Consider the following 12,306-nt stretch of genomic DNA (forward strand, 5'->3'; position numbering starts at 1 on the left):
GTGCCTTCAGACCTAGAGTTCGGTTGCTTTGGTCCGAATCAGGGACTAATTTGTTTCGTGTTCTCACTGCAGCATTTACAAGCCGTCCAGATCAAATGCCTGCACGAGAGAGCTGCTCTTGATTGGTCAGAATTTCCATGTGGGGAAAAATCCAGGAAGTAAACAAAACATTGAAGAAGAGTACACTTGCAAGATAAATGTGACACTTTCTAATGTCACAATGGAGGGACAACTATGCAGGCTAATTTTAGCGCTGGTCATCGTGGACTATATTGCTGTCATTGTTCATTTTAGTCAAACCATACAGTTTGAAAACGAGGCGCAGCTCCAACTAGAAAACAATGTTTTGATGCATTGGATGTGCTGAATGTGCATATTAAGGCATTGAACGGAACCAAACAGGGCAGGTGTGAAGGCACCCTTATTTTCTTCTAGAGGCTAATGCCGCTAACACCAGAACATGCTAGTGCTGGTCAGTCACAATATCTCCCATATCTTCTTTCTGTTTCTCTGTACTGTATCAATTATTTCCCCCTGGTATTTTTGCCTTGTTTCCACCAAGCAGTCCAGTTCAGCTCAGTATAGATCGTTACACATTGGAGCGGCTATGTTTGTGTTCCTGTCAAAAGTTCTAGATGGTTCCAAGAGAACTTTTATATTCCCTCCTATTTTTTCGTCACCCCTCTGTTGACGTGCCAAGCACACTGATCTGATACCAAAAGATGGAGCTAGAAACACTGCAGTCCTACAGTGGACTTTACCCACTGTTCCTACAATGGCAAGTTTACATTTGCAAGTCAGCTATAACTTTAAGATAAAAGGTTGTTTTGCTGCCTTTCCATCTTCATTAGTTAACAGTTAGCAGCTGTAGACTGAGAAAAGAATGTAATTCACCATGCTTCCAAAAGCTTCCAGCTATGGTTGGTGAAAAGGAATTACAGTTAGTCCTATTTGGAGCAATGATGCGGCTGTGGCCATCTGGTAACAACCACGCCGACATTTAGTGAGTGAGTGCTGTCTGTGGAGGAAATGCAAAACAGATCTAGGGGTTGGGTACATGTCTGTATGGGTTACAAACAGGTCTAAGAGAACAATACCCAAAGTGTTTGGTGGAAATGGAGTTTTTGTTCTCAGGATTGTCCATCATTTAATTCAAGGAGTTTCCTTGATGAGTTAATGACCTTGCTAAAAGCTACTTAACTGTCCTTAGTAAGCTCGTTAGCTTGGTCACTGCAAGAACAATAAGTTCACACAGTTTGCTGAAAACACATATTCGTACTATCAACTCATGTCACATAACTGTGTGCTGTTTATACTCCCAGCAAAGGAGGTTAAATAAAAGTGGATGATAATACACGGCTAACAAGTTATAGTAGCTCTCTGTTCCCCCACAAGTCACTATTATGCTGCATTCACACTACGAGCGTGGAAGTGTTGCTCAAGCACTCATTGCCGTAGCTACGTCGTGAAAGGCTTATGTGTCTGCTTCTTGCCCCAAAGCACCTCAACTGAATGTCGTCTTAAGTTTGTATTTGGTTATAAAAAATTCTATGCTTATAATCAATGTGTGAGCCCCATTTTAACGTCACCCACAGTACCATAGTTAAAAAAACATGATCGGCTGACTTCACTCATTGGAGTGCTGAAAAAAGATTAGGCCAACTCAACTTTCATTTGTAGCATGTCACGCCCATCAGCAGTGTCAGGCATCAGTTTGTAGCTTTATGTTACTGGCCTCCATTGAAAATGACATGCTCGTCGTGTGAATGCAGCATTAGAATGGCTTGCTACTGGTTAGCAACACAAGTTTTCTAGTTATAGTTGAACTTGAGCAGAAACATTTACATTCCAATCTGGACAGTTTTAACGTAGGATTTGCCATTTAAATGCTGCTGTAACCAGGTCTTCAGGTTTGGATATGAGGATTTTTTAAAGATTTTGCTCAGATATTGAGAATATTGTTGAGACCAGTGCAAAGTAGAAAGAGCAAAAACAACAAAGAGGGGCAAATGAGGAGAAAACTCATGGTCAAATATTTGGACAAAATTACCGAAAGAGACAAAAGAAAGCAGTGAACAAGACGGAAAAATGAGAAGAGAAGAAAGGCAAAGATATGGAAATGAGGACATGTTGCAGAGAGGAGGGTGGAAAAGAGTGGGAGAGAGAATTAGTCACGGGTACAAGGGCATGTTAAGGAGCTCAAAAGTCAAGAGGGAGAGAAAGCCAGTGAGAGAGGAAAAATATAAAGTCCTCTGTCTATAGAGGAGAGAAAGAGACTTATAAAAAGAGCTCAGATCATTAAAGAAAGAGGCACAAAGGAGCAGAGTGTTAGGTACATTTTGTAACAGGACGGAGAGACTTAATCATAGAAAGTACTGTGTATGAGAGAGCAGAGAGATAAAGACAGGAAGAGGAAAAAGGGAGGAACTCTGCGGGATTATTTAGATTGAGAAAGCTCTGAAATGAGAAAGAAAGAGGACAAAGACAAATACAGAGTGTTTGCAGAAGGGTAGGGAGATTTGGCTGTTGAAAAGCCACGAGAGATCAGAGATCAAGCAGCCTCTCGATACAGCTTATCCTCTTCAACTAAACTCTGCCATAACTCACCCCTCCTTTGTTGTTCTTCCATTCTCCATTCACAAGATTGTAGCTTTAGTAGAAATAAAAAGGGCACAAGAAGGAGGTGCATGAGACTGATAATCTCAGGGGTGGGGTTTTGAGCCCCACAGTGGGTTAAGGTGTCTTGGACTTTAGCTAGGCATGAGACAGTTGGCCTGAAGCCATGTATGACAGCAGTCAAGAGGTACAGGGTGTTATAGTATACCCTGTACCGGGTAGTATTAGACACCTACTCTAAACTTTGCTTTCAGTGTAGTCCGGCTAGCTCAACTAAATTAGATGATTCTTAACTGTTAAGGCATAATAGTCCACTATTGGTAGGTTGTGAGGAAAGTCAACCCAGAAATACAACCTGATACCCTTCTGAGAGTTCATGCAGCCTGGAAATTTGATCCATTTGCCTGGTGTCTATAGCCCGGCTAGCTCAGTCGGTAGAGCATGAGACTCTTAATCTCAGGGTCGTGGGTTCGAGCCCCACGTTGGGCGATGGTGCTTTAAACCCAAACTACATCTGTGGCTGTGGTCTGCACTGCGTGCCTAAAGTGTTGATGTGTTGACGTAACTGCAATGTGTCGCCTCTCCAAAACCTGACAATACTGAAACTTGACGAAAGGAACATTTACTGACCAAATGGTGACATGGGTTCAAATCCCACTCCCCACACTTAACCTTACATGAAAAAGTTAGAGAAGAGAGGATTTCAAAGAGAGATGTTCAGTCATTGATTCAATTCCCAATAAATGTGAAGGACAAGTAAAGACAGTGAATCCCTGTAGATAAGCTGTTGATGTTATTAGAACCCCACAGCAGCAGTTAACATCCGACACTGAAGCCTTAAGCTATACTGAGAACTTCAAAGAGAAGTGTTGGGTCCTTAAAGAACTTTCCCAGGGATGTGTTGGACAAATAACTGCAATGTCTTGCCCCTTCTAACACTGACAATATAGATTTATTGATGCTGTTATAGATTTTCCAACCCCTTTTCCACCAAAAGTAGCATGTCAACATCTGTGTAAAATAGGCTATAGACTCCTTTCCCATTGCGAGGAGATCAGCGCTGTGTACACAGCTCTGCAGCAGCAGGCAAGTATGCTGTTCTGTGTATGCGTATTTTTATCGGTGTGTCACATTTGATGTCACAGACGGGCCAGGTCACTAAATAGTACAGAACAGCATAGAGGCCAGTGAAAATGTTATAGTGGTTACTTCTTTTTGTATATCTCTAACTTATTCAGTCTCCTTTCAACCCAGTGAACATAACTTTCTATCAGTGTTTGAGTGCTGCTTGGGTGGGGACGGACGGTATTTTGTGGTGCTGTGTCATTTCAACTCACTGGTAAGGGAGCTGAAATTAACATGCGCAGTATTTGGGTGTGTAGTTGTCAGGATGGCCGAGTGGTCTAAGGCGCCAGACTCAAGGGTTGGCTCCTTCCTCAGGAAAGGGACTTCTGGTCTCCAAATGGAGGCGTGGGTTCAAATCCCACTCCTGACATAGACTTTAGCTACAGGTTTCATTCCTGTAGTTTTACTAAACAGATTATCTCTCTGTTGTTTCTCTGTTAAACAAGTTTTCCTTGAATATGTACATGAAGCCTACAACTTCATGAACATATAAAATGGCTAAATTGACCATAAAATACCGACTGAGCTGCACAGGCAAGCTGGTTTTCAAGTACTGTACCAGACTGTGTCAGCACCAAAAGAAAAAATGAAAAGCACATATATGTAAAGTCGTCAGTACAAAGGAGACTAGAATGTATTAATGTCAGGTTAAGTCTTGTTATGTCTTGTTCACACAAATGGAGAAATATGTGTATCATCAAACTTTAGGACTGTGTCAAGGGTGGGATTTGAACCTACACATCCATCTGGAGAGCAGAGGTCCCTTTCGTGAGCCCTTAAGTCTCCCAACTTACTCTGCTGGGCAATATACCTATTAGTGCTATCATTATTAGCTTTCAGAGGATTATTCGTCCAACACATGCATGGGAAGGTGACTTGATGCTTGAACACTTTAATTTCAAGTCCTCAGTAGGTGGTAGACTGTAATAGGTTTATATAAGGTTAAGTCTAACTCTAGAATCTCTCCACCCAAAGTGGGGCTCGAACCCACTACCCTGAGGTTATGAGTCTCATGCTTTACCGATTGAGCTAGCCGGGCTAAACCGAGTAATAAATTCATCAAGTTTCCACGCCACATTAATTGTAATTGGTGAAGAATGCTCATCCAGTTGGCTTTCTGGGTCAGCTCCCAGATACATACATGTGTATGGTACAAGATATGTGTATCACCAAACTAAAGATATGCAACCTGCAGGTAAAATCTATGTCAGGAGTGGGATTTGAACCCACGCCTCCATTTGGAGACCAGAAATCCCTTTCCTGAGGAAGGAGTCAATCCTTGAGTCTGGCGCCTTAGACCACTCGGCCATCCTGACAACTGAAAGGCAGTCTGGACTTCACAAGTTACATTTAAACAGAATTCACAGGTTTACAGAGTTAAGGCACATTTATACTTCTGTTATGTGTGAAAACAGATATGTCTGTTTCAAATATTGTAACCCTCATACTTCTACGCATCCTTTATGTTGGCATAGACACAACCAATAGATGGCGCTAGGGGGCAAAGTGGTTCAGATCAACTTATAGCAGTGTGTATTTTGGCACCAAACACAAACGTCCTGGGTTTATGTGGCAGTGGACCCTGCATTGACAACATACTTGAGTGTGTCTGTGTTCATCCATCACAAATCCAACATATCTGAGGGAAAGTGATGTGATGTGATGCGATGCGTGGACACCTCTCTGTAGAGTCTGTAATATACCCATGATAGTGTAACACACTCATCTCAGCTGTCCTTCAAGTTCAGAGTTTAAAACACCATCGCCCAACGTGGGGCTCGAACCCACGACCCTGAGATTAAGAGTCTCATGCTCTACCGACTGAGCTAGCCGGGCTATGGTCACTGAAATATTCTTCACAATTTGCTGGTGCATTAGTTGTAATTGGCTAAGAATGCTCATCCAGTTTGCTTTCTGGGGACTGTCAGTTCCTTTTCTCAGGAGTGTGTCAACCTTTGAGTCTGGGGCCTTGTTCTTAATGAGATAAAAGCATATGGACTTTTACTCCCTATGATTTGTCACAGCGCCACATTACACTCCATCCTTGACATGTTGTTCAACATGTTGCTCCAGGCATTCTGTGAAGGTGGTTTTATTTACTCCACCACCATCTCTGCTGTGTTAGAACAGTAGAAGCACCACCTTTCTGGGCTCTTTGTTTCTGCTAGCATTTCACACATTCACACTTCTGGAAAAATTAGTCAAGGACCTGTGGGATTCTGCAGCGCAGGTTTAAAGCTGAACTTTGACACCATGGAGAGCGGCACTGCCTCCAAGTATGTTCAGGTTTACTTCTCATATTTTTTGTGGAGTATTTTCTTTGTCTGTGTTGAGTTCTTTGCTGTTTTGTTAACCAGTGGTTGAAAAAATAAATTGTGGAATAGAGAGGCAATAAATAATTCAAATGGTGACAGTTTACATGCTAAAGGACTTTGTGGAGAGGAGAGGAAGCGACAGACAGAGACAAATAAACATCCCTCCGCAGCTGTCAGTGTGTGTGTGTGTGTGTGTGTGTGTGTGTGTGTGTCTGTCTGTGTCTGCAGGTGCAGCAGGGACTCCAGGTTCTGTATATGGTTTCAAGATGAACTGTATACTCTCCATGTGTGTTTTAAATATATGTGTGTGTTTATTTTAAGAAAACGGGGAAATGAATAATGTGTGTGTGCACGCCAGGGGAGGCTCTCTTCAACTTGACTTATGTGCATACACACACACACACACACACACACACACTCACTCACACATACACATATGCTTACATAGTCTCCACATACACACAGAGTGAAACACTTTTAGAACCGCTATCTCCTGCTCACACACACACAGTTAAAAATACAGTCTTTCATTTAGCTTTCAAACAAACACATATGAAAGTCGCATTCACGTTTTTCTTTCAGTTTCTGTCACATACACACACACACACACACGCGCGCACGCACACACACACACACACACACAAAAAAAAACTCAGTCTGGCCTGCTTAAGCCCCTGCTCCTTGCAGGGCTCAGTGAGAGGCTAAGGGGATTTAGATTGTACAAGACTGACAGATTTAGACTGACTCCCTCCCTCGCTCTTTCCAGGCCTACTGTAAAGCTTAAAGTATAACTGTAACATGTGAAACAGATGGAGCAGCGAGAGAGGAGGAAGAGGAAGGGAGGAGAGGATAGAGGACAGTATGGAGGAGAGCGAAGAGATGATGATGCAGCAAAGATGGGAAATAATGTTGGAGGAAAGAGAAGCAGAGTAAGAGGAGAGGAAATGGAAAAGAGTGTGTGTGTGTGTGTGTGTGTACAGCACATGCGGTGATTTACAGGTCTTTGCATGTGTGTATAGTCTAATATTTGTCTTAGTCTTTATGGATCTCTCCCCAAGTGGCAAGTTAGCAGGCCTGTTATTCCTCTGCACCAGTTAACAAGCTACACAACAGGTGGCATGTCAACGGGTGTGAGTGTGTGTGTGTTTGCGTGTAGTTCAACATGTGCAATACATGTTATCTTTCTGTTGTCTTTAAATACAAGCAGAACCAACCATAACATTTAAAACTCAAACACACATGGACAGTCGGGAATGATCTCATCCCATCACTTTCTCCTTCTTGCTGTCCATTCTAGACTCTCTTTCTTTCTCTTTGTCTCTTGCACACACACACACGCAGAGAGTGTGTGTTAGAGAAGGCAAAAGCTCATGGCAGTCGTCCAATGCTCTCCTCTCTGCTTCCTCTCTGCAAATTAACTCCTGGAGGAATTCAAGGCTAGGGTTACCCTCTTATCGCACACACACACACACACACACACACACACTACTTTGTATTGTTTTCTCAAACATGAATGTTGGTTGTTGCTGAATCACATGTAAAATCATTCTTACGGTCTTTTACGCGAGATATCAAAAAGATCTAATTGTTTGTGACTCTCTCTGTAGACTCAAAACCGGATGAAGCTGATGGCCGACAACTACGAGGACGACCACCTGAAGGTCTCCTCTCCAAGCTCAGAGCAGCCCAACAATCACAAGCCCTCCCCAGACCAGGTACACCAGCATCACTCTTACACAGATAAAAGCATGCTCTCAAATAACATTTCTAAATCTTCCTAACATTTTTATTAACAAGTCTACGTTCACAGACATTCCAGCAAGTAACATTTACATGTACTTATTTCTCTGATTACATATATATATTTCTTGCAACTATTACTGGCTAACATGTATTCAAAGTTTCCGAGCTTACTGTGTTCACCAAACTAACTTCCTGCTTTCTCCAAACTCACGCTGCGGTTGGACTGAACTAATCAATAGGACGATGAGGAGGGCATTTGGGCCTAGCAAGCCACATGCCTTCTTTCTCTCTCTCAGTCCACCATTTTGTACAGAAGGGTGAGCGTCTTCTTTATCTGGATCACGTTTGGTCGTGCTCATCATTCGTCTTCCGTCTTTCTTTTCTTCTGTTCCATCCGTGAGGTTGTGATCTGGTTCTGGTGCCGTGATTCCTTCTGTCATGCTCATTTCTTCCATTCTTTATTGCCTATTCATTCTTACAAGTCTTCTTTTTCCCTGAGATTGTCCTCCTCTCTTAGTAATTTGGGTTAGTCATTTTTGGGTTGGTCATGCAATTAATTTCCTCGCTTATTTTTGGGGTTGCCCACACAAAAATAGAAGTATGGTTCGTTCATTATCCATACAGGAATATTTTAAAATCAACTCTTGAATTTTGTGCCATATCTGCTCAGTGTCTCATCTCATCCTTTGATTTCCACTCTTCTTCTTCTGATTGTCGTTTTTCCCACAATCTCTGTTTCAACCTGCTCGTGTTTGTGTGTATTTTGTCATCTATTTATTATCACTTCTTTCCACTTTCATTGATCCCTTTTATAAATTCTGTGGACATGCTTTATTTCTTCTGATATTTTGCCTTCATTTCGCTCACTCCTAAGATTCTATCGTCTTCTGCGTGTACCTTGTTGTTACCGATACTCTTTTCAATCAGTGCATCTGTTTTATTTTGGATGTCAGTCTTTATGGTTTGAATTCCTTGATGACATGGTCATCTCTTAGCTGAACTTACTCAATGTGTGGGATGCAGTGGATGATTTAAGAAAGTTGTTGCTTTGCCAAACTGTACAGTAAAGAGTTTTGTTTTTGTTTGTTTTTTAGCAATGGGGATTTCCAGTATTTTTCATTAATTGCACATGCATGAGTAGCATCGAAAAACAAACTGCTACATTTAAATCTCAACACAAATGTAGGAAAGAAGTCTTTGTTAAGCACTTGTTGCTTTACTAATGCAAATCTACATGCTTCAACAATTTTCTTAAATAGTAACACATTTTGATCTCAGGGTTGTGGGTTCGAGCCCCATGTTTGGCAAAGATCTGCACACTCTGTCCACTTGTTAAATCACTCATGATGGATGAATACAGACAGACAGAAGTATGTCCACTCCATCAATGCACACTGTCCTAGGAATCCCCAGAGGCCCCACGATACAGTCTTGTCCTAATACAATATTATTGTGATTTTAAATGTTTTGCAACATGCTGAGTATTGCGATAACACATGTGGCAATATATAATGTAATTTATTACATTTTTTTCAACTGCAAATTACGTCCCCAAAGGAAAACTCTGTCAACATCCGTTTTATCTCAAAAGAAGATGACGTTTTCCATCTGTTCATCACACATCAATCATTTTTATTGCAGCAACATGTTTGTAGTGGACTGAAAAAGCATTTTAATGTTCTGTTAGGCTGTCAAAAGTTTAATTTGTATTTGCTGTATAAAAAAAATGTATACGATAAAAAATCGATACTTGGCGTCCATGTGTCCATACAATATTGGCGTGGAAAATATCAAGATCCTATGCTGCATCAGTTTTCCCCCTACTCCTAGTAATTACCAATTTCGGACTAGCAAATATCAGTTGAAGTCACAGATATTCAAATTTCTCTTGTCGTACTGTTGGGTGAAAATAATTCCCTATGAGACAGTGTGGCTTAACAGAATGCAACGCAAGCAAGCTTCAGCGACAAAATCAGTTTGATTGAATTGTTTTGCAGTGATGCATGATTTAATGTATAAGCAAAAGTAGCTCACATTTCAATTAAAAAAAAAGCATATATAAATCTACATGCCTTGATGATGTCATTCTTTATACAGCCTGCCTATCAATTGATTTTAAGCTCAGCAAATACAGAATCCCTCCCATCCATTTGGGACATTGAAATCTTCCAAGACACATGGAGAGGGTACACTAGCAAATGGAAACCCTGCAGGGTCCACTGTTAGATAAACTCACAGCATTTGTTGTCCATGGTGTTAAAAAGCATAGACAAATACAGTTTGAGAAGTTCATACACACAGCATGTACAATACTGGATTTTAACAGGATGATATAACCCATAGTCTGCTTTATCTATAAACTTCTGGTGTGATGTGAAGTTAGTGGACACAGAAAGCAACCTTCTGAGTGTTCTCAGCCCATGAGAGTGAGTGCAGCTGCGAAATATAACCCTTAGGGTGGGCAAATATAGCCCGGCTAGCTCAGTCGGTAGAGCATGAGACTCTTAATCTCAGGGTCGTGGGTTCGAGCCCCACGTTGGGCGGTGGACTTTTTAAACTCTGAACTTAAAGGACAGCTGAGATGGGCGTTACAAACTGTACTGTGAATATAAGCCTTTACAAAAGAGGTGTCCACTCATCACGTCACTTTCCCTCAAATATGTTGGACTGATGGATGAACACAGACACACTCAAGTATGTTCTCGTTGCAGTGTCCACTGTCACATAAACCCAGGACATCTGTGTTTGTTTTAGAGTGTGGTGCCAAAAAAACACACTGCTACAAGTTGATCTGAACCAATTTAATGTCTTTCCTAATAACATTGTCACTTGTTCCTGTAAAATTCCTCAGACAAATTAATTAGAAATTCATATTGAAAGTTTTAGAATGACATAATGCTGAAAGTTACTCTTATGTTTGGTCTGACATTATGAAGATGATTTGATCTACTGACAGGACAGTGGAGGCAACGCCACACATGAGTAGCTCATGCTGCTTTTAACGCAGCCTTGTCTGTATTTGTGCACGTGTCCTGAAAACTTGCAAATACAGACGACCCTGAGCAGTACAGCACAGACCACTGCAGTCTGTAGCCCCCAATAAAAAGTACAATATTAAGACCTGTGATGTGTGTCTATGCCAACATAAAGGATGCATAAAAGTATGAGGGTTACAATATTTGAAACGGACGTATCGTATTTCATATGTAACAGAAGTATAAATGAGCCTTAACTCTGTAAACCTGTAAGTCATGTTTACATGTAACTTGTGAAGTCCAAACTGACTTTTGAATTGTCAGGATGGCCGAGTGGTCTAAGGCGCCAGACTCAAGGGTTGACTCCTTCCTCAGTAAAGGGACTTCTGGTCTCCGAATGGAGGTTTGGGTTCAAATCCCACTCCTGACATAGATCTTACCTGCAGGTTTCATTTCTTTAGTTTGGTAATACAGATATCTTGTACCATACTGACTGGACAAAATCAACTGAGCTACATTGTGAGCTTCCACTGTGACTTTCATGGAGCAGACATGTCAGCAACAAAACATTCCCATCAATATTTTGGGGAGTCGACCCAGAAAGCAAACTGGATGAGCATTCTTAGCCAATAACAATTAATGCGCCACTGAAATGTGATGAATTTTTTAGTGCACATAGCCCGGCTAGCTCAGTCGGTAGAGCATGAGACTCTTAATCTCAGGGTCGTGGGTTCGAGCCCCACGTTGGGCGTTCATGTTTAGTACAGTGGGCTCAGAGAACAGCTGAGATGAGTGTGTTACACTGTACTTGGGATATTACAGACTTGACAGAGAGGTGTCCATTCACCAGATCACTTTCCCTCAGAAATGCTGGACTTGTGATGGATGAACACAGACACACTCAAGTATGTTGTCGTTGCAGTGTCCACTGTCACACAAACCCAAAGCATCTGTATTTGTTGAAGAGTGTGGTGCCAAAAAAAGAAACACTGCTTCAAGTTGTTCTTAACCAATTTAATGTAGAGTATTTCATAGCGCCAATTCCTGTAAAATTCGTCAGACAAATTAATTAGAAATTCAAATTAAAAGTTTTTAAATTAAGTAATGCTGAAAGTATCTCTTATGTTTGGTCCCACATTAATAAAAGCATTTGAAGATTTTTTAGAAAACGACAAAAAAAATCCTAAAAGCTTGCAAATACAGACGAAACGGAGCAGTACAACCTTAAATCATGGAGGCAGTGTAGCATATTTCAAGTGAGATACGATTGTAGGAGGCAACAAAGAAATTTAAATAATGGCAGAACAGAATAAATTGATAATATAGTGGAAGAATTCACCATCCACGTGTCAGAATGTAACGTTATATGGCTGCACAGACCACTGCCATCTACAACGCTGCCTCCAATAAAAGATCCAATATTCCAACCTCCTCCACCATCGCCTCTGTTGCTGTTGTGTGAAACTTTTGACTCTGCTCCCTAGCGCCATCTATTGGTTGTGTCTATGCCAACATAAAGGATGCATAGAAGT

General features: G+C 41.3%; 1 protein-coding gene and 7 non-coding genes across 16 annotated transcripts in view; 6 read left to right on the forward strand and 2 right to left on the reverse strand.

Moving 5' to 3' along the window:
- The window catches only part of LOC117249617 (ELKS/Rab6-interacting/CAST family member 1-like), a 216,466-nt gene that overhangs the window by 154,857 nt on the left and 49,303 nt on the right, over positions 1-12,306 (forward strand). For 6 of the 9 annotated variants that reach the window (XM_078165427.1, XM_078165430.1, XM_078165431.1 and 3 more), the window contains one exon: positions 7,664-7,771. In XM_078165427.1, the coding sequence (XP_078021553.1) occupies positions 7,664-7,771 (108 nt within the window). Of the gene's footprint in view, positions 1-7,663; positions 7,772-8,038; positions 8,117-12,306 lie in introns of all 9 variants that reach the window. The other 3 variants (XR_013490432.1, XR_013490433.1, XR_013490431.1) reach the window with 1 other exon arrangement.
- Positions 3,033-3,105, forward strand: trnak-cuu (transfer RNA lysine (anticodon CUU)). Its single transcript has one exon. It is a non-coding gene; the product is annotated as a tRNA-Lys (tRNA).
- Positions 4,001-4,111, forward strand: trnal-caa (transfer RNA leucine (anticodon CAA)). The gene is made up of 2 exons: positions 4,001-4,038; positions 4,066-4,111. It is a non-coding gene; the product is annotated as a tRNA-Leu (tRNA).
- Positions 4,947-5,057, reverse strand: trnal-caa (transfer RNA leucine (anticodon CAA)). The gene is made up of 2 exons: positions 5,020-5,057; positions 4,947-4,992 (listed from the first exon to the last, which is right to left on the reverse strand). It is a non-coding gene; the product is annotated as a tRNA-Leu (tRNA).
- On the reverse strand, positions 5,505-5,577 carry trnak-cuu (transfer RNA lysine (anticodon CUU)). The gene has a single exon. It is a non-coding gene; the product is annotated as a tRNA-Lys (tRNA).
- Positions 10,270-10,342, forward strand: trnak-cuu (transfer RNA lysine (anticodon CUU)). The gene has a single exon. It is a non-coding gene; the product is annotated as a tRNA-Lys (tRNA).
- trnal-caa (transfer RNA leucine (anticodon CAA)) lies at positions 11,094-11,204 on the forward strand. The gene is made up of 2 exons: positions 11,094-11,131; positions 11,159-11,204. It is a non-coding gene; the product is annotated as a tRNA-Leu (tRNA).
- Positions 11,453-11,525, forward strand: trnak-cuu (transfer RNA lysine (anticodon CUU)). The gene has a single exon. It is a non-coding gene; the product is annotated as a tRNA-Lys (tRNA).

Source organism: Epinephelus lanceolatus, chromosome 23, assembly GCF_041903045.1.
Source record: "Epinephelus lanceolatus isolate andai-2023 chromosome 23, ASM4190304v1, whole genome shotgun sequence".
Lineage (NCBI taxonomy): Eukaryota > Metazoa > Chordata > Actinopteri > Perciformes > Serranidae > Epinephelus > Epinephelus lanceolatus.